The sequence below is a fragment of the Lathyrus oleraceus genome, chromosome 7 (assembly GCF_024323335.1).
Source record: "Lathyrus oleraceus cultivar Zhongwan6 chromosome 7, CAAS_Psat_ZW6_1.0, whole genome shotgun sequence".
Lineage (NCBI taxonomy): Eukaryota > Viridiplantae > Streptophyta > Magnoliopsida > Fabales > Fabaceae > Lathyrus > Lathyrus oleraceus.
Window position 1 is genome coordinate 128790469 of NC_066585.1, and position 22953 is coordinate 128813421.

The following is a 22953-nucleotide window of genomic DNA, read 5'->3' on the forward strand; positions in this document are numbered from 1 at the left end:
TAGACATACACAGTAGATTATGATTTTATTTGTATTTTGGAATGTTTTAGTATTTTTTTTCATACTTTCAGAACAATGTTTGTAATATGATTGAATGTTTTTTTTAATTAACGCATTACCTTGTTCTATGATATTCATGTTTATTAATGTTTGAATCAAATAATGACAATGTTAGTCGAAATAAAATGACTTTGAAATAAAAAAATACAAACTTAGGACAACGTTTCTACCCAAGAAACATGCACAAAATATTTTGGAGATGTCTCTTTGAATTTACCCTAGAAATATTCGCAGATGCATCTCCAAACCATTTTTTGGAAAAAAACTGGAGTGGTTGTTTGATTTACAAAGGAAGAAAGGTGCTTTCAAAGATGCATCTTCGAGTTTACCTCAAAAATATTCACAGATGCATCTCCAGACTAATTTTTGGCATAAATGGAAGGGTTGTTTGATTTATGAAAGATGAGGAGATTTAAGGTGCGTTCAGAGATGAATCTCCAAAAAAATTTGATGGCATTTTTGAGTTTTTAGAGGTGTGAGCCACACCATAAGGGTGAGAAAAAATTGCCAACTAAAAGTACCTAAAATAATGTGGGACTTTGTTGACAAACAAAACCCATTACCTACTCTCCTATGCATCTATTGCCAATGCAGGTACAAAATACTTGTCAATCAAACCATACTTCAACAATAAAACACATCCAAGTCCAAAGCTTAGGACAAAAACACGTTGTAATTCATAACTTGAGGGAAATTTACGTGGTTGTTTCCTATATAACACAATCAATTCATGCGTCCAATCCAAATTAATTAAAGTAAAAATATAAATGGCACGCCATGTGAATATGAACCAAAAAGAGAATTTTTTACTCAAATAATCCAATTTTTCAAAAAAAATCCAAAAATAACCCATATTTCAGATTAATTCTCAAACTACCCCACTTTTCCAAAAAAAGTCAACACATAGGTGCTAGATGAATTGATGTCCACCCTTAAATTTAAAGAGGATGTGTCAATTGAATTGGCTACATCACATGGTGCTGCCAATCTAATTGGTGCCTGTGTGCAAAGAATGAGAGGAGGCGTCAATTGGTTTGACTCCTCTGTGTATTGTATAATTTTTTTTTTGTATAAATAGAGGTGTTGTGTGATCCATTTTTCCACATCTATTTTCATTATATTGCAAACATGGTTCGTCTTCGTCGCCACTATAGGAAAGTGATTTATTCGAGAGACAAGCCTCTGATTGAGATCTTTTTTTTGGAACATCTGTCATTCCAAGCAACTATAGAGAGAGTTGGTTCGTTGGTTAGACAAAAATATACCCGAAGGCAAAAAAATTAGAAGTATTGAGAGACACGATGCCGTACGTGGGTGGATGCGAGTTAAAAATGATTAGGATGCGATAGAAATGATGTTTGGACCAAATGATATTAGTTTGATTGTTGTAATTAGTTAGAAATATTGTTTTTAAATGTTGTGGTTAAGTATTTGCATCTGTTTTGATATTTGTTGTTTGTGTTGTTTATTCAGACATGTTCGTTTTTACGGGTGTTTAAGTTGGAGTGATGTTTGTTGTTAACATTGTTGTAACAAAAAGTTATTAATATATCAAAATCAAAGGTTACAAAAATTGAAAGGCGGTACTAAAATATGATGCATAGGTTGCTCAGAGTTTGATACATTTTTTCTTATTGTGTCCGGATTGACGACTTATACTACATAATCTTATCATTTTATCAGCCGTATCCATTTCTGTTCTAATACGCATGCAGTTTGGACGTACTTTTTTTCTTTCTTTGCATCTCATCGTTGTGCCAAACTATGTTCCCTTGATATGGAGGTCAACATTCCTCCATTGCTAGCACTGGAAAGCTTTTTTTTATAGACATTCATGACGGTAATGGCCTTGTAAACATTAGATAGATGGATGTAAGTGTCCTGACGAGTATGTGCGCATGCCACAATGATATGGGAGCAAGGTATACGGAAGGCCTCGAACTTGCCACAATCGCACTAACTTCTGTTTAGTCTGACAATATAGGATAAATTTGGCCTCACCTCATTATGGTCAATTGTTTCCTATACACTAAATTTTTGCATATGATGGTCAAAGATTGTAACCATGTGTGTGCTAGCTTTGATAGTTTCCTCTTTCATCCCTTTCATACAACATTCACTGAATAATTGACCTGACATTAACACTGCACTTCATCTTTCACCTCTGGTTGCGAAGGTTGATGCCAATCTAAAATAGGTTGTTCTCACCAATGCGGTTATTGGTAGATTTATAATTCCTTTGAAGACGCCATTCATGCATTCCACAAGGTTTGTTGTCATGTGTCCCCATCAACATCCTTTATCAAATGCCTTAGTCCACTGCTCTAATGGTATGTTATCCACCCACCTTCTTGCATTTGCATTTGACAATCTAATTTCGTCATGATAATGTTGAAATGATGACTGAGTTAGTGCATACCCTGCACTCACCACTTTTTTACGAAGGTTCTTGTCTTTGATTGCACACATGAAGTTTTGTGTGATATGTATAATGCAATAGATATGGGTAAAAGGATGATTATACCATCCGTTATCATGGTTATTATAAGCACTCTCAATAGTAACATGTCTATCTGAAATCAAACATATTCAGCTTGATCTGTTATCAGAGATTGTTGAGATGGTATACTTTTTTGGAGATTAATATATAACTCAATAAAGTTAAAACTAGAATGTTCGTGACTAACAAACATATATTCAATATCTTCATCGTCTTGCACCTTTAGCGAGTAAAATTTACATTGATTGTTTTTAAAATGAATTGGATTCTGTTACGTGACTTGTGACACATGACAAGATCCTAGATAAGTTTCTATCCATTTTTTCAAATGCAAGAAATTTGAATTTCTCTTGATTGTAAATCAGATAGTTTTGGTGTTTCTAAAACTAAACCCATATACATCACACTCATATGTTTCACCGTTGTAGTGAGTATTGATAATGTATTTGGGTGCAAATGACATAGTATGATAATGAAGTTGTGTAGGTTTGATAATGAAGTTTTGTTGGTATGAATAAGAGCATTAGTAGAAGAACGTGACATAACCATGCATGCAAGACCTAGCTCCAGTCCAATTGGCACATGCTTTAGAAATTTGTACATAAGCGTCAGTCCATTTGCCGCCTTCTGTGCATGCCCTCGAGATTCTACGCTGCATGCCTTAGCCATGCATCCTAATGAAAAGACTAAGCATGGAAGACCTGCCACGAGACATCCATGCAGCTAGACACCTAGGAAGGCGCCAATTGAGATGGCGCTAGCATTTAAGTTAATATGTGCTCGCCAATTAGACTGTCACTAGGATGTATTTTTTGCATGGGCACTAGTGCATGCTTTTTATTATAAATAAACATAAAAACCAACACTTATTCATTAGCAACAAACACTTCTTCATCTATAATAAACACTTTTTCATCTGGAACACTACAACAAAATGTCTCTACTCACTATGGGTGAATAGCATATAGGAACAATCGACACCATAACGACTTACGTAAATGTTTATATAAAAATATATTTTTCTAACACATTTTTTTAATGAAAAAACTTATTTTCTTATTTATTTTTAGGATGTTTCTAGGTTTCGAATTCGTGTCCACGAATTTGTTGCCATCGACGAGTTGATTCGACCTTATGTTGAACTCGTTGGTTTTGGACGTGTTAGCAAAATCATGTCTTGGTCAATTGATGATAAATTTATTCTAGCTTTATGTGAAAGATGGCGTCCCGAGACAGACATATTATGGTTTCCAACTGGTGAATGTACCGTTGCATTAGAAGATGTGTACATGTTATTGGGGTTGCCTATCAAGGGTAGGGAGGTAAATGGGAAAACAAATTATGTAAATTCAATTTGCATGGAACTCTTGGGTGTTGACTTGTTAGACGATAACTCGAGAGGTTAAGGTATACTCCTTTCACGCCTTAAGGCATATTACAACAACTTACAATTAGATGACAATTCTACCGAAGACGCTCGAATAATAAAAACTAGGTGTTATATTATGCTTTTAATTGATTTATTTTTATTTCCCGAAGGTAATGGTTCTAGTATGCATGTTATGTATTTACCTTTATTAAGACATGCAGATAGAATAAGAAGATATAGTTGGGGGTACGCTTGTTTGCCTTATCTTTATAGCTCTTTGTGTAAAAATGCACACAAAGACATATCTACATTTTCTAGATGCGCTGTTTTGCTCCAAGCATGAGGTTGGTCCAGACTACCGTCCCTAACGCCCGTCAACCACAACCCGTTCACATTCCCGTACGCACAAAAGCAAGTTCTTAACAATTAACGATATTTACTTACTTTACCGATTATTATCTCTAAAAAATATATTTACTTTTTCGGTGCATATGGTCGGCTCGTGGTATAAGTTACAATAGATGTCCTAGACACTGTATTACCCAATATCGCAATCTATTGGATCACATTCGACGAACAGATGTATTGTCATTGACCGAATTAATTGTAATGATTTGTTTATAATATGACCCATCTTATAATCTAATATATTTTCACATTTCATTTTATTTGGCGTCCATATCTAAACTTGGATGATGACCATGAAATCAATGAACAAGATCCAACCGTTTGGATTGCATGCACACCGATCATGAGGTTCACCACTCTGGAGATGCATCATAGTGACCGTGTTAAATTGCAATTCGGTATACTTCAACACATCCCAGATCCCCCGACAAACCTCAGAGAATGGAATCTACGAAAAGTTAACGACCAATGGAACTTTAACCCTTGGCAAAGATTCGCTAGATCTGAGTGTCGAAAATGGAAGCACCAACAAGACTATATCTTAACTGACGATGTGATGCCAACCAAAGAAAAAGAAACTCGTAATTATATGACTTGGTATATATCGATTGAATTTGAGTTCCTCGCTGAGGATATGTACCTATACGATCCACGCCAAGTAACTTACACAGAAGAAGGTTCAACATCTAACCCCCCACAACATTGTCAGACCGGTTACTCACAACTCCCTACCCATCAAAATTATCGGCCCACAAAGAGACAAACCTACGACCTTAACATGCCAAACACCCAACCATAATACCAAGAGCATACCCCGTACCACCACCAACAAGAAGATCATCATTAAAACACCCAACATCGCTATGCACCCAACATATCACCCTACCATAGCCGTCTTAGCCAAAACACTCAACGACCATTTAACACCAACCGCCCATCCTCCTACTATAGCCAAGAAGCTCAAACATCACAAAACCAAAACATGCAACAACCATATGTCTACCAAACACCACAACAACCCTTTCAACCTTTCCTCGACGCATCATTCACACCAATGTCACCCTTCAATCGTCTCAATCGCCCTCAAATAACTTAAACACAACCCAACTACTCTGGCATGGGTCACAAACTCACCTATGACGGTAGCGATTCATTGCATACACAAGACTACGCAAAATTGTTTGAATATCTTAGGGAGTCTTCTGCAGATGGTGGTGATGCTCCTGGACCCTCAAATCCTCAAACACATGGGGTGATACATCAACGTGGGTTAGAGCCACGTGCTCGGGTAACTAGTGACGTGGTACCGGAGGTCGGTTAGGTAATCCTGGTCAATGACATTAGTCTTTTTGGTATTCGTATGTAAACTCAAATTAATATTAATACAAATTGGTCTGATTTTGACTTTTATATAAAACGTACATTATTTTTCAAAAAAAATTACACAACACACATAGGTGTCAGATCAATTGGCGTCTCCTTTTAAACCTAACACATATGCGCCAATTGGATTGGCAGCACTAGATGCATAAGCCAATCCAATTGGCGTCACCTCTTTAACTTAGAGAGCAAACGCTAATTCATCTGACACCAGTTCTTCAAAGTGAGTTATTTTGGGAAATGATCTGAAATGTGGGTTATTTTGGATTTTTTTTTTAAAAAGACTGGACTCAATATATTTTATTAAATTTTTTAAATAATTAACTTTAAAATAAAACATAATTAAAAATATTAATAATTAATTAATTAAAAAAATATTAATATACAAATTATCCTAATATTGCCTTCATTAAAAATATTTTTCTTCTTCTTAATCATTAAGTATGACCAACAAAATCTATAAAAAATAAAATTTGAAAATAAAAAAATTGATTTTTAAAATAGAAAACCAAAAGTTAAAAATCATATCAAAGACCAAAAAATGCATTTAAATTTTAATTTTTTAAAAAATGTGCATAAGATTTTTTTGCTGATAACTTTTGAATTTGGTTGGGTATTATCTATCATCATCTATCCAATGTCATCTCAAAATTTTCATGATAATTTATTTAAAAATAAATAAATTTAAATAAATCTTGTTTCTAAGACACCGGTACCTAGCTAAGGTGCCTAAGAATTTATCTAAGTTATTTTTCTCCATTTGCTTTGTAATAAATGTTAATAATGTTAGTAGACATATTTTTGTAATTTCTTTCATGCACCTTTTAGTTCCCACCATTGGATTTGAAAAAAAATATGGAAAATGAAGTGTATGTCTACCAGAGAAAGAATTGATGAAGATGATAAAACAAAATCACGATGAAGATGATATAACAAATCATTGCATTGCGAAAGAAATGGAGAATCAAATTTTCATAATTTTATTTTAAGATGATTAAAAAAATAAATAATTTTAAAATTACAGTATAAGAGTTTTATATTTAGGATGTAAATTAATATTTTCAAAATGGTGGTTAATTTAATAGATTCAATTGTCATTTCTAATCACTTCGTATTGTTACGAGACCATTATCATTATATTATCATCTTACTTTTCCCATCTCATGAGTTTCAAACCATATGATATTTGTATAGTTTCTTCATATATGAAAATCCAACATGAGCGTCTCTTGTGACATCAATCTTCATTTAGGTTTCACTTAGATTAACTCCTAAATAGGTTACCTTCATGTTCAGTGTCTCGAGTCTAAATATTCTAGAATAGTTTAGTAATCTTTCCCTGATCGAAATATGTATGAGGCATGAGGCATCATCAAAGGTGATGGATATCTCACCAATATGAATATGAAAAAATGACGTTTTTGAGTGTCATCTCCCCACAAAAGCCGTCGACATTTCATGGTTAATGGTCTTGCACTCAATCACGCATAAACCTTGCAGCTTAGATAACTGCAATACATTCTGAAATCACGCTTCTTCATGTTATGGTAGATTCAAAAATCTTTTTGCCGTGGTTTATGCTTTTTACAGTTTTACGGAATTGTAAAAAAATACAACAACACAACACATTTTGCATACCTAATTAAATATTTATGCTATCCCTCCTTCCCACACATGCCAAACAATACAACACATTTTGCATAAAGAGGAAGTAGGGAGGTGTCATAAGCGCCTCTTGAAAAACTATTAGGAATGGCAGCAACAAATTCCTCTTATTAGGCTTCACGGAATTCAGGAAAACCAGGGGAAACATGCCTCCTGAAAGACGATGTTGGAGACATGTGAGCTAGGTAGGTCGATCCTTTCTGGATCAAATTAAGTCGCACCAACAAGTGGTTGCGAGGGTCCAACCCTCTCCATGCGAAACGATGCATGTTAGGCCACTCGAATGTGCTTCAATATGTCATAGTTTTCAATCATTGTAACTATAATAAAACCACAAAATCATATCACAATCAAACAAGTTAAACCCAAATGACAGACATGACAAATCAAACAGGTTTATGTGTGCAGAGAAATTACGGGAGTGTATCTTCGTAAATTGAAAAAATCAAAAATTGAAAAATTTCAGAGATTCATTTCCGTAAACCAAAAACACGAAAATGGCAAGAAAAACATAAATCCAATGCCCTAATCTTCAAACAATGTTAATGTATGTTTTAATAAACTACCTATTCCGAATGTAACAACATACTAATGTACCTTAAACAACCTATTACCTAATGCACGTATCACATCTAAAAAAAAGGCAGCGAGGAGAAACTTGCCAAATGTGAGTAGTTGAGAAAGCTTGAATGAATGAAGTGAAGTGTATGTCTTAGGATTGAATGAAATGAGGCAGAAGTAGTGTTCTACCTTGAAAAATGACCAAGTTGCAATTTTCTCACTAACTCTTTTGATGTTTTGAAAGTTTGACAAATGAAGAAAGAAAGAGGGAAGTTTGACGCGAGAGATGTGAACTAAAATCCGTTTGGAGATGCATCTTCGTAAAAATTATTGACTTTTAAAATCAGTTATTACGGAAGTACACTTACGTAGTCACCCTATCATTGATATGAAGATGCATCTGAACAAAAATTTGGATTAAATGGGGTGACTCATTTACCAAAGGTTGAAGTGTGTATATTCTGGATGAACCCAAAGATGCATTTTCAGATTAGATAGACATTTGTGATTTTTCACTAGGGTGCGCTAGCAACTATGATGTATACAAAGTAACCTCTTTATTTATCAAGAAATGTCTATAATCCATTACTTTATAAAATAAAATATGCTAGAGATAAGAAAATTGACAAATTGCTTATTCTATCATAAATGATGAAAAAACACTAAAGAATTTCAAAAACGCCTTTCAAATTTAAAAGTGTTTTTTTTTTCTTTTTCGAACACACCTTATATACGCTACATCCTTTTAAGAGAACTACACCCTTAAATAGTCTAAAAATATGCTTTCCAAAATAAATCCATATATTTCTGGATGACTCAACATCCCCACTTCTCCAGCACCCACACTTTCAACTATTCAACTATACACTTTCTATTCAACTATGGTATTAGAAGCTGATAGTGAAGTTTCTATCGTGAACATTATTATGAGTAGAGGTTGCATATCCTAACACCAAAACCACCCCACTAGTACTTATGTCATGCTCATGAGTCATTTCCCATTTTATCTTTACTACTACTATAAAACTATGTTATTTTCTCCTTGTATATGATGCCATACACAAACCAAACCATACTAGTGTCGGTGATTCAAAATCATAAGATTTTCAATAAAGAAAAAATGGTGATGGAATTCAAGGTCAGAACTTTTCTTGCAACAGTGGTGATGTTTCTGTTGGCTTCAAAAGTGTTAATAATTGAAAGTGAGGGTCCCGGAGAAGTAGGACATTTGAGGTATTGAAGTTGGTTTTCTCTGGAAGTATATATATATATATATATATATATATATATATATATATATATATATATATATATATATATAAAATGAAGATGTGACTTATTTATCCATAAATTTGATGTATTTGAAATGCATTCGAAAATATATTTCTAAAATATAGAGATAGTTTTAATTTTTCATTAAGGTAAGGAAACAATGTTTAGACTAGAAAAAAAAATCCCCAAAAATTTTCATACAAATTGTAAGTAATTAAAGCAGAAATTTGATCCATTGTATATAATTCTAATCTTTAGATCAAATAACTTTGTCACAAATTAAGTTAATCGAAACAACACCACAAACATCCTAGTTATATGGGAATGTTGATGAACCATTGTCAAAATTAGGACTGACAAAGATGACCGACCATATAAGCAATGCCACAGACACTACAAAAGACTTAATGATCCACCAAAATCACATATAATGGAATAATGAATAAGAATATGTATTACTGTAAAAAAATAAATGGTGAAAATAGTTGAATATTGATATATTTTAGCAACACGATTTTCTTTATTGAATACCACCATATCCTTAAATTTCTTGAATATCACAATATTTATTTATATAACTTAAAAGTCTTTCAAGTAAGACTTTTTCTTTTTTTATAAAATCTTTTGATATACATACATCCAACCAAGTATATTTTTATACAATCAACCAATAACACAAACGAGATATTTTGGATTATAGTACATGGCCAGGTTTGTCTGTGTATGTACGGGCTCATACCAAACTCATTTTAGAGGTTGTTTACAGCCTCAAAGTTGGAAGGAACCATTAGTGGATGGAGATGCGCATCTTGCTTCTACAGACAATGTTTTCGCAACATCCGGGCAGGGGTCATCTTCAAATACAGCACTTGAGATTTTAATGGAGCAGCTCCTTTTCCCCAGACAAACCTTCAAAATGTAAAAAGTATATTTAGAGGGTCAAATACCAAAAAGAGTTGAGAAATATTTATATTTGGCACTGGTTATTAGGAGTTTTTTTTTACCTTGGAAACTATAGACGTTGAACTAGGTGCATGACAGTTCCCTCTAGAAAAACTCTGGCAACTACCTTTAGGAGTTCCAAAGCTAGCAAATGTTATGGAGGAAATTATGTGTCCAGCTCGACAGCGCAACTGCATTTCAGGTATCATATCATTTGAAGAAACTTCTTGACCAATGAGACTTGCATTCACCAACTTCTGCAAAGGTGGATGATGGGATTCTGTCACTTGAGCACAAACTATACTGGCTGAATGTAACTTGACAGAAATCCCAAAAGGATTTCCTCCAGTTTCCTCCAAGATAACAAGGAAATTGTTGGATGCTTTCAACCATGATCGCGGCACATGGTACCTGGAGATTGACCAATGTCTCAAATTTAAGAAATGTAGCCTTGAGAATTTACTTATGCATGTTATAGTACAAAGAGTAATGCTATATCCTCCGGAAAATTCATCCTAATAAATAATCTTCCTAATGCTTATTAAATAATAATGGCCGTATTGAAGTTGATATATTGAATATCATGGCCACATAAACAAAGCTCAATATTTTACTACTTTAGTAATTAGTAGATTATCAGAGTATTCGTTAGTCTTAGAATGTGGATTAGTTCTACCTCATCCATACAAACCCGACTTGTAAGGTAAGGGGCGCCCCTCTATATTATCTCTATCCGTAACCGATGTGGACATATTGAGATTTTCTCAATACACCCGCTCACGTCAAATACAAACGGCCTTGAGATTTTTTCAGTAAACCCCTCACGCCAAATACTATTGGGGTCGGTGCGTGGATATAAAAGCTGAGTGGACCTTGGCCCGATCGGTAGACCCTGATACTAGAATTAAAGTTTGACCTAACACATCCCTACAAAACAGATTTGTTGGGTGAGGGTCACTCTATATAAATTCTTGTTAGGCTCTATCTTTAACTTTAACTGAAGTGGGACTCTTAACCGATAGAATAATTTATAATTATTCAGTATTCTAGTATAACATTGGAATTTGGATCTAAAGGTAAAATGTAGATGAATGAAAAATAAACATTGCCTTGAATGGGTTTTCATAATTTGTTCATAAAAGATTTTGCATTCCGATGACACCAATTTTCTTTTGCTACTTTTAAGACTACTTACAAGGTTTGAGTTGGTTTTCCACAATTAGTTGTGCACTTGTCAGAATCGTAAGCCCCACGATAATCACAGACTCGTTCACATCCACTTTTTGGGGAAACCCGAGTCCAGTATCTTCCAATATGATGACCATTCACCCAAACTTGACCTTTCCCCATGCTTTCAAAGTCAAGAGCAACTGGATCATTACCACCAGGGACATCAAAGTATGTCTGCTTGATTTAATAGACAATTAGCATACCACAGTTTTGATAGATAAACATCATTTCAACAGCTTGAAATTACCTTGTACCATGTAAACGTGGATGGAGGGGCACCAGGAGTCAATTCTACCCATTCTGCATTTTCATTCTCTTCATTGTAAAATTTTAAAAACTCACCTTGAAGCCCAACCTAGGATAAAAATAATATACTAGAGTTAGTATTTTAAAATTACTTGGACCAGAGAAAGGTGTAAAACGAAAAATCCCACAAGAATTTGATAGCACAACGATGCAAATTGTAGAACAAGTAAATTAACTTGAAACAAAGATAATGAAACCATGATGTGACAAGCAAACACACCACTAACGCAGCATTTGGAGTGAAGACAGAAATATTGTGACTAACTCAGTTGAACAAAGACTTTCAAAAAACTGAAAACAATTGAGAATTTCAAACGCATGTCTTATATTACCATGACAATGGAAATTCTTAAAGACGAACAGATCTTAAAACAGTCAAATTGACCTAATAATACAAGGATACATAACCAAAGGTCAAGATTCAAAAGGCATTTCTATGCTAGAAAATATCATCTTAATCCAACTTTATAATAAAAATATGCTAAGACTTGAACATCTAAACTACGACTTCCTAAATGGCTCAAAATTAAACAGATATTAACAATATTTCTCGCATTATACTTTGATTTTCAATTCTTGTTTACATCATTAGATTTTTTTTAATCCAATAATGTGTTATTTATCACCAGACTTTATCATTTATAAAGGTTAATGCATCAGAAAACCAGAAATGAAAATCAGTATCACGATATACAAACCTGGTAGGTCCATAATGATTTTGAAAGATCTACATGCCCATTTTCAAATCCAGTGATTTTGACTGTACCTCTTATTCCCGCTCCATCTTTCTCAATGAAGGCACCATAGTTCTGTAACATTATTCAAATAGTGTGGAATATCCGGTAAGAGTAAGTTGAAGACAGTAGAGAAAGAAGGCAAAAAGCATACAGGTGGAAAGGAATATGATCTCTTTATCTATACATATTGGACAATCTATACACACCCATTCATTATTGGACAATGTTTTAGTAGACAACTAAGCTAACGTGCATGTATCTATTGCTAATTTACATTGGTGACAACAAAATCATGAATTACTTTGCATTCCATGAATCGAAATAAACATGACAATTCAATGTTGGACCGAAAGTAAGTATTTCACGTATTTATATAAATTCAAGTTTATAAATTATAAAATGTTACACCATATTCAGTTAATACCTACACGACAAACTAACACACAAATTAAAAGAACTTTAGATATTTTCACCTGCAAGCCTACTGTTTGAGTTAACAGTGTTAAATTATTGTAGCCCGGTTGTAATTGAAGAGTCTGGACCACCTTGACCCAATTACCAACAAAAGTACCTTCACTTGGAAAGAAATTGAATTACATGAATATATAGAAATATAGAACATAAAGATTATACCTCTAAAGCATAACAGTTATGATATAAGTTGAAATACTCGTCTTCATAAAACATATGTTCAGTACCATAATATTTAATTACCTATAAGTTGACCATTGACAAATACACGCAGTATATCACGAACACTGTCTATAGTAAGTTTTGGATGAGCAAGATTTTCTTTCCAAAACAAGACATCACCGTCTGAAACATATATTCTGCATTTTGTACACAAATAAATGGAATTAGAAAACAATTGAATTATTATTTGACCAAATTCTTAAAGGAAAAAAATTGATTGCCATTTTATGGAATTCAGAACATGGTTTATTCTAGGAAACCCCTTGGGCAGATAAACAAAGATAGAGTGCTCTTTTAGATGCCAACTCGGTTGGTAGCGGTGCAGGGACATCGGATGCAAGGGCGGGGGTTCGAACTTGCGACATCGCACTTATACACCTTTAAAGGGTGAAATTCCAGCCACAAGGCTACTTGACAAAAAAAAATAGAGTGCTCTTCAGTTTTGGTGTCTTTTTATGCATCTTATACCTTTTATTCTTAATTTGCAATGATGAATCATGAATATCTCGTTCTCCATATTTTAGGAAATTTGGTTGTTAACATGGCAAGAAAGCTTCTAAGACCAAGTTGTTAAGAGTCTAATCTTTGTTGCCCCAATCCTAATAAAAAATTGAATTTAAGGAGGTAGTGCAGGTCTGGGAATTGTCTGCAGTTTAAGTCTACATTACTTTTCACCTAAATCAAAAATAAGTTTTAAAAAATTTGATCCTTGAAACAAGAGCTATCAATAACAAGAAAAGCCAGCATTTTTTTTATTTTGTTATAGTAAAGCATATATTCACACATAAGTCAGAAAGTAACAGTAAAACAAACTGTACAATGTGCTCTGTAACACGAATGATACCCATAGAAGAGTATTCAGGAGTGCATAATTACCTGGTTGAATACCAAAGATAGTCAGACTGATCTTTTGTTACATTTAAGTGCTCCCATATATCTTCTGCAGTGAAATTGCTCTTACTCCATATATTCATTGGCTCTTTCCTAGTCATCCAAGACTTTGAAATATTGGAGATGCCATTGCGGTGTACCAATTGTTGGGCTGGCAACAAAATAAATGCAGATGGCAGCAAATCAGACCCTACAAGTTTGACTGAAGTTTGTGCTCCAACCTTGAAAATTTCAAGAAGAAAGTTTTAGACAAGTACAATATAAAATTGCTGGAGATCCTACATTGACTAGTGATATGATATGCCCAATTATTGGTTATAAGGAAGGAGAAGCCCTCACCACATGGGCTAAGTTTTGGGTTTGAATTAGCTCTAACCCAAACTCTATGGTATCAGTGGTTATCCTAGATATGTTATTGAGGCCCACACACACGGAGTCTGTTTTTATAGCCTAATAAATACAAATGCATGATATTTTATTTCTATTTACATGATGATATGATATATCTAAAAAATAAACAGTAGAATAGTTAAAACTTACAGAGATCCTCATCATATTTTCAACAAGAAAAAACCATAAACTGTCACATCAAGGGTGCTACCAAACCACTAAAAAATTCAACAAGAACTCAAGGTGCCCAGAGAGAGAAATAGACATTCGTAGATTACTAGGTGTATGCATAAGTGAGGCATAAAATGATGTCATGCAAAACTTCTTGAAGCTCCAAAAATATCCCTTGTATAACTAACCTTAGCAGTATTGAAAACTGTATTCCTGCAATCTGGCAATATGCTCACAGACCATGGTGGTATAATGTATGTTTGACCATGAAAGGTCACAGTTGCTGCTTTATGTTCATCAATGTTGGCAAGGAACGCTGAGCATTTGCCAGAGATTTGAGACAGAGACAAGTTTAATCCTTCAGTGTGGACATCTGCTTGGTATACATGTGCCTGAAATTGATATACAAGTTTTTCAGCAAAAAGAAAAAGTCACCCATTTATCTCGTAGAATTAGCTTCTTAGCTCTTATTTAGAGTATCTTACACTATTTTATTATCTCTTAAGATTAGTTTCCATATTTCTTTGTAAGCATCATGATTTGTATTCCTATTTAGTTAGGGTTTGAAATATTGTATGAGTATGAATGTGGATTAGTACTTAGTCTTGTCTCAAATTATAATCATCAATCTTATTAAGTTATATTCATAATTCAAGGTCTTCATTTTCTCTCTTCCCTCTTTATCTAAAACCTTTTTAACTCCAACATGGTATCAGGGCTACTAACTTTCATAACATTTCCCATCACTATTCCTTTTTTATTAAATAATAACTATTTCAGCCATGGCTCGAACCTCCTGCTTTGGACCAAGTTTTATATATGTTGGTGAGTCAGCAGCCACTAGAGCAGGCTCACAGAGCTTTAAAGCAGCATGTAGATCTTTCAAGTGACCCCATTTTGGCTCATTCAGCAAACCTAGTAAAAAACAAGGTTAATCAGTTGATTGTCAGCAACCATGTCAACACTCAACAGTTATATAACTCCCCGGATTAGCTATCATTTCAACTACACAAAATAAAGTCATTCTTTTACGCACCATACTCATCGATTGGAGCATCATAATCATAACTTGTAATTTGCAAGGGCCCCCCTGCAGTGCGGCCAAAATTTGTTCCACCATAGTACTGTAAAACATAAAAAGGCCTGTCAAGATGCTGGTCACAGATAACTCATATATCCATAAAAACTAAATTATAGATAAACCCAGTATAACATATATATGTTTAAATCTCAAATGAAACAGTCTTCAAAGATGTCACCACACTGTAAATTATCTCTGCATAGTATTCATCCAATGAGTCCTCTATTTTTTTTATTTATCCAGTCTTTTTTTTTGTTCAAGCCCTGGAAGAATAAAGATAGACGCTAACCAGAATTCAAGTTTTGATATGCTTTAATTCAGCATTCAGTTTTGAAGAGCAAAATTTTTTGCTTATGTCTCTAATCTGGATGAAGGGCTTTCAAATTTTCAGTTTCACTTTGATGTTTAATAAAAAGGGTTATATATGTTTTATTTTTCTTACAAAATTAGTGATTTCTGATTTTAATCCATATTTAATTTTTATTAATTTTTAGTTCTTAAAAAAACAAAAATGGTGTTTTTAGGCCCTGGGGTGATTGATTAGAAACACACTATTTCTATTTATATAGACTAAAAACGAATATAATTTAAATAGAAATCAATATTAAAATTTGTCAATTTTATAGGAACCAAAAAATTGTTTAATCTTAATAAAGAACAAAAAGTGATAAAAGAAACACAATGTAGTAAATCTCTCTAATACAAATATTGGACAAGAATTCTCCATTAGATAACTAATGGCTATTTAGCTTGGCATGGTACAGAAAATGCTTCAAGTTGCTACCTTGGTGGCGCCATGGCATTATGGCATGGCAGATTCGGTGCTAGCAGCTACCACAGGCCACAGCATTTATTATACCCACCACAGGTAACAAAGCTATGTTTATATGGAGGATTTTGGCTAGCCACCATAATATGCCATTTGTCATTGATATCAATGACAAAGAAGCCACAAACGAGCTTTTAGTCTAAAATCCAAATAAAACTTTTACTCAACTATCATACCATATAATAATTTTGAAGGCTTCCCCCACGCTGGAAAAAACGTGCAACTGCAAATGCAAGGTCTTCAACAGGTCTATGAGGCAAGCTTTCACCCCATTGTGCATACCTTCAAAAATCAATGGGAAGCAATGAAAATATTTATCACAACAAAGCCAAATAAGTCGTGAGCACACCCTCTAGTCATTTAGTTTTACTGCACCTACAAGTAAGTACCTTCTTGATATCATAATACCTCCTTAACTACAAAATAATTCCCTAAACTACTGACATCTGCATCACATATGAGCAAAGTCGGCAATGGCAGAACATGACACAGCAGCATCAAGCCGCGTAAAATGTTACAGTTGCAGATACTATGGCAAAGAAAGAGGTAATAGTAATAGACATGATTAAAGCTAGAGTTTCCAGAAAGAGGTAATAGTGACTATTGGTGGCTAGTACACTAATGCAATCTGCAACAGCAGTTGTTACAGCCACTATTGACAATCATCTGTAATATTAAAAGACAAATCCCTTGAAGGATGAGTATGTTCATACCATCCATCCCAGTTCTCCGTCCAAAAAGTTGGTTTGTTATGAGAGTTTGGTTTAAATCCATCACAGTAGTATGCATTGCATGTATCAATCTGTGGACAACAATATAATCTATGAATAATAATATCGGTTTAACAAACCAATTTAATCATCAGTTATTCTTGATAGCAAATATTTTAACCATGTTTCCCATTTTGTTGTTTTTTATAATAAAAAAGAGAGAACTGAACATATTTATTTTTTATAAGTAGGAATGAGATATAGTTTACAATATCATATGGAGCATCCGTTTGCCTGCACATGACCCATGGAACACCAGCACCAAGACTTAGAGCCATGTTAGCCGCCCATTTAATGTACTCTTTGCCTCCATTGCCATAAGAGCTTTCAATGTTCCCATATTCATTCTCAATCTGATAAAATTCAGCCACACGCCTTATTAAATACCACATTCTATAAAGGGAAGCATCAAGTTTAACACTTGCATGTGCTAATTCCATGACAACAGAATAAAGAATAATAAAAGACTACCCAACATAAATAGTCAGGTCTGCCCATAAGCTCGAGAATTAAGTGCTTTGTAAATTGGGTTTATATTCAGAATACCGAATGAAGTATATAACAAGAATCAATAATTAAAACCTAGCATACAATATTTATTATATATCAATTATGAAGGAACCTTTGCTAACCGTTCAGAAAGCCACACATACTATATACTTATCACCTACTTAGGTGGCCATCAGAAACATAGTAGCAAATTAGAAGAGAAAGTCCAGAGAGTGTGATTTATCCACAATCTGGTAAAAGGTCATCCAACCAAAAGTATGACTTACTGAGTAGAGAAGCACAGGTGCAATAAGGTAAAACGAGTCTATAGACAGTTTTCATTTTTAGTGCCTATCCTAGATACCCCAACAGGACTATGAATATCCTTCAAATTATGAAAAAATAAAATAAAATATCCACATAAAACCCAAACTCCATACTCTCTTCTAACCTGCAACAAAATTATAGGTCCTCCTTGCCAAGAAAACAGCATTTCCTCTCTCATAAGATCCACCACCTTCGAAACAAACCGCTTCATCTCCTCCTAGATTTTGTAAAAGCAAAGTCAATCAAAACAATGTTATGGCTCCAAGTCCAATAAAAAGAAGAATATCCTTTGAAAATATTTAAAACAAAGGACAATTTACACACAGCTGTTCAATTTCCTGTGTGGTGTTATCAATTGATGAGTTCAAACCAAAAAATAAAAACTTGCATTGTCAATCATAATCTAAAACTTGGAACACTGAATAACAAGAACGGCCATTGACCACAAACACAAAAGGAGAAACAAACATAAAGCTGTATGTCAAAATAAATAACTAAAAGAAACCAATACCAACCAAGAAAGCATTCTACCTTGAAAGGTTCATTATTTGTTCGAAATTCAATACCAGGGATATCACGCAACCACACTGGGAAACCGCTGCAAACGTAGCTCCCAAATCAATAAATATTATTTGAAATATTTAACTGTATTTTGTAGAAAATTAAGCATTTCTATAGAGAAATAAGCAAACCATGGGTGAGGATAAGATAACCTTAAGAGTTAAAAAATTAAACAACCAAAACATTAACAAAACAAAAGGAACAGATGAAAACAGGAGAACAGCGGGATGCCAAATCATAAAATACTAGGCATATTTTCCAAATAGAGAAATAAGATAGATCTAAAACCACAAGTATTGATCACATAAAATAGCTTCTTGTTTACGGTTCCATCAATGTACCAGTTACATTAGCACCTTTGTACAATGTTTGTGCATATCTTTTTAGTACAGAGCAGGAATTACTTTTATTTCAGTTTTTATTTTTAGAAAAAGAACATTCAGAATACAGCCACTTTAATCCCTTGTTTAGGAAAAATAGACTTAAAACCGATTCTCACAACTAAAAAAATTATGACAGACCATTAGAAAGTGGCAGTTGAAATCACAACTCCAAAAGTTAAACAAGGTGAGATGAGTATACATGAGTTAATTTACAACTTGCACAATTCATTGTGCTGATGTATTGATATATATAGTTCCTAAAACTTGACCTGAATCCATTTTATTTTGTTTTCCACAAAGTTGGAATTATTTCTGTGTATTTTAACACTTCTTTTCATTAATAATTTACAGTCTATATAACCAAAAAGTTGTCTCCCTTTCAATTTGACATGCATAAATAAACAACAAAAAAACAAGACAGAAATTGGAAATGGAAATGGAAATGTCGATTATTTTGAATGAATGGAAATGTAAATTTAGGCAACAAGAAATTGTAAGATAGGGACGAGTAAAGGCAGAGACCCGAAGTTCCACTCAGCGCATGCATAAGGGCCTATACGCAGAAAGAAATAGAGTCCATTGGACGCAACAAGCTTTGCAAACTTCACGAGATCATATCTCCCTTCAAAATTATACTGCACATTCAACCATATAAAACACAATGATAATGAAATTTTGGTAATAATAAATAAACATCAAACATTCAGTCGAAGCAAGAAGATAAATCTATCCGCCAAGATAATAATAAATAAACATCAAACATTCAGTCGAAGCAAGAAGATAAAGCTACCCGCCAAGATATCAAGGAAAAACATAAATTTTCACCTGTCCTCTAACAGGCTCATGCCCATTCCAAAAAACATAAGTTTCAATTACATCTGCCCCGCCTTCCTTGGTCTTTGCAATCAAATCAGGCCACATCTAAAATGACATAAAACACATAAAATTAAATTCCAGAAAGTAATCACAAACTTGAAATTATTCATTACATAAGCACAATAAATTGTCAGCTGCTTAAGACCTGTGATGCAGGGACATTGGAAACACGACACCGGTAATAATTTGCAAAAACTAAAGAGGTGTCAGACGCCAACACTGACACCGACACATCTTTTTTCAGAGGTGTCGGTGCTACAAAGTTAAGACACATAGTGGTTTGTATATTGTATTTCTAACACTTGATTTTAAAGGCCCTTATATTAGATCATGAACCGATTGCAATTCTAACAAATCCACAGTTGTTCAAGGCAGACAGAGCTAGAACACGAGTAAGAGAATCAAACTAGAAATCATCCATTAAGAACACATGCAAACCTAAAATGCTTAGGCTAGGTCAAAGCATCCCTAACAATTACCATTTCATTTCAAGGTCAAATTATGATAAATAACTCAATTAAGCACTTATATAGCATAAACACTTATCACATAAGTGCTTCTCTATAAGTCATTTCTATAATTCAAAACAGCTTATTTTCCATAAGCTCTCCCAAACAAGAAATACTTATGCCAATTAGTTGAAATTGAGGAAAGAAACGGAGACCTCGGGAGTGGAACGGGGATAGTGAATGCCGGCGGAGATAAGAAACCGACGGTGACCGTCGAGGATGAGAGCACGATGATCGTAACTGACATTGAACGGTTTGAACCACTCCGATGCTCCCAGAGTAATCGACGATACGAAAACACAAACGCAAAGCCATGCGAATACTCTTCCTCCTCCTGACGATAACATCTTTGATATGAATTCAATTTTGGAAGTTGCAATTAACAGTGATTTAGAAGTTGTACTGAATTGCTTCAATTTGCATTTTCAACCTACCACTGAATTTTCAGTTTACAACGAAATTAACCAAACTTCACACTCTACCGTTTCTTCTTGTTTATTGCTCTTATTTTGTTCTTACCATTCAAGGCAAAACGATAAACAAGAACTTTTATTTTTTATTTTATTTTTGGTACAATCTCTTACTATTATTCTTTCCTATGTTATTTTTTTAACTTACACCAAATGGTACTAATATATAATGAGTGGTGTGTATATGCCAAATCATGAAGATATTTTAATTATTAAATTACTTTAATGCATTTATTATTTTATATTAATAAATTAAAACTTAAAAATCAATTACAAAAGTATTATTCCTAACTTTTTTTCTTCTTCATCTCCAACTTCTTTCCAAATTTATTCATCTCCGCCATTTTCTATTCTTTTAAATCACATTTCTTCAATGTTCTAAGGCTAGTTTAATTGTCTTATTCTTTCTACAAATCTCCGAATTTATTCATTCATCTTTTTTTTTTTCAAAACTGTTTCAGAATCTTTCAATGATATTGATGACGTTGGTAACCTTATGTTTTCGGGTGGACATGAGGTTGGAAATAAAAACCAAAACTCAAAGAATATTTTTTTTAATTATCCAATATTTTAAAAAAAAATTCAAAAATAATTAAAATTTAAAAAAAAATTCAAAAATGACCATTTTTGGCACTAAAATGAACTAAGGCGCCACCCTAGTTGGCGCCTACCCTTAAGGGGTAGGGCAAGTCGCCACTAGGAGTGGCGCCTACCCTTAAAATTAATTAATTTTTTTTTAATATTTAATATATTTTTTTTAAAAAAAATTAGTTTTAATTTAATAGTTTATATTTACTATAAATTATAAAAATTTATATAATTTACAAGATATATATATATATATATATATATATATATATATATATATATATATATATATTTATATTATATATATATATATATATTAATTTGATTTATAAGTAATTAATAGTATTTATAAATTTTTGAAAATTCTAATTCAATTTAATACATGTAAATAAATAATATTTTGTATAGATTAAACAATATATTTATATTAAAATAATACACAAGACAAATATTATAAAGATATGATTAAAATGCATTATTACATATGATGCGGTCCCTGGTACGATCCGCACGGGGGAGGTCTAACTACTCGTCTAGACGGCTCACGTGGTGGTGGTGCATCCCTATTACCACCCCTAGTCCTAACGCGTCCCCTTGCCGTTTGCCGTTGTGGTTGGGTTGAAGTCCCTTCAGTACTGTAGGAAAGGCGGGTGCCCTCTGCGCCCTCAAAGCTTTGTCTCGGTGGGACAAACTGACTCCTGTTGGGTGCACCCTCGAAATGTGGCCTTTGGTAGTTTAGGGTTGAATCAGGTTGGTTAAAGAATAATGTTTGTTGGGGGGTGTAGTAGTCTTGTTGATAATCCTCTTGTATACCCGTGTCGGGGCTAAGTTGAGGACTGGAAGAGCTCGGGACATCGTCGTAATGGAAGTGTTGGGATTGGTGGATGTGGGAGGATTGATATTGTGGTAGGTGTTGGGATTGTTGATGGTGGTGGGAATGTTGAGGTTGGTGTTGGTAATCTTCATGGTATTGGGGTTGAGTTTGTGGTATGTATTGTTGATTTGGTTGGGGGGTGGACATGTGTTGGGGTGGTTGTTGTTGGTAATACGGTGGTGGTGGTTGTTGTTGGTAATAAGGTGGTGGTGGTTGTTGTTGGTAATATGGTGGTGGTTGTTGTTGTTGGTAATACTGTGGTGGTTGTTGTTGTTGGGAATATTGTGGTGGTTGTTGTTGTTGGAAGTATGGTTGTTGCATCCGGGGATCGTCCAAATAGAACGGGTCAGACACAATCATTTCTGGATTTGTATTTGCTCTATACCAATCCACATATTCCCTTATCGGCTTCATTTCGTTGGGCGCCACCGGAAATTGTAGAACATAGTGGGCACGGTCTTTCCACATTTTACGAAACTCCTTAGCAAATTCCTTCCGATGTTGGGCATACCACTGGTGGCTGACTTTTTTTAGATGCCAAGGTTCCAAAGACATAGGGGGGCCTGGGATTTCTTGATGCATTCCGAATTGCAGCTTGACACGGTCACTTTGGTGCATCTC

General features: G+C 34.0%; 1 protein-coding gene across 1 annotated transcript; it reads right to left on the bottom strand.

The window, feature by feature from the left end:
* Positions 1–9713: 9713 nt before the first annotated feature.
* Positions 9714–20995, bottom strand: LOC127100621 (beta-galactosidase 9). Its single transcript, XM_051037860.1, has 19 exons — positions 20556–20995; positions 19841–19936; positions 19538–19650; positions 18603–18669; positions 18196–18288; positions 17465–17608; positions 17199–17287; positions 16662–16767; positions 15612–15699; positions 15369–15490; positions 14764–14967; positions 14000–14235; positions 13145–13260; positions 12904–13001; positions 12392–12502; positions 11635–11742; positions 11353–11561; positions 10220–10568; positions 9714–10124 (listed from the first exon to the last, which is right to left on the bottom strand). Exons 1-19 carry the CDS (start codon positions 20745–20747, stop codon positions 9984–9986), a joined length of 2682 nt encoding a protein of 893 aa, XP_050893817.1. The 5' UTR covers positions 20748–20995; the 3' UTR covers positions 9714–9983.
* Between the last annotated feature and the right edge of the window lie 1958 nt (positions 20996–22953).

Bases quoted from the DNA above. Each gene is read 5' to 3' on its own strand.
- LOC127100621 (XM_051037860.1), bottom strand. From the start codon at position 20,747: ATGTTATCGTCAGGAGGAGGAAGAGTATTCGCATGGCTTTGCGTTTGT. The intron at 19,651-19,840 runs GTGAAAATTTAT...TTGAATGTGCAG, and splicing joins ATGAGCCTGTTAGAGGACAG to TATAATTTTGAAGGGAGATA. The intron at 12,503-12,903 runs GTGAAAATATCT...ATAATGTTACAG, and splicing joins CTCAAACAGTAGGCTTGCAG to AACTATGGTGCCTTCATTGA.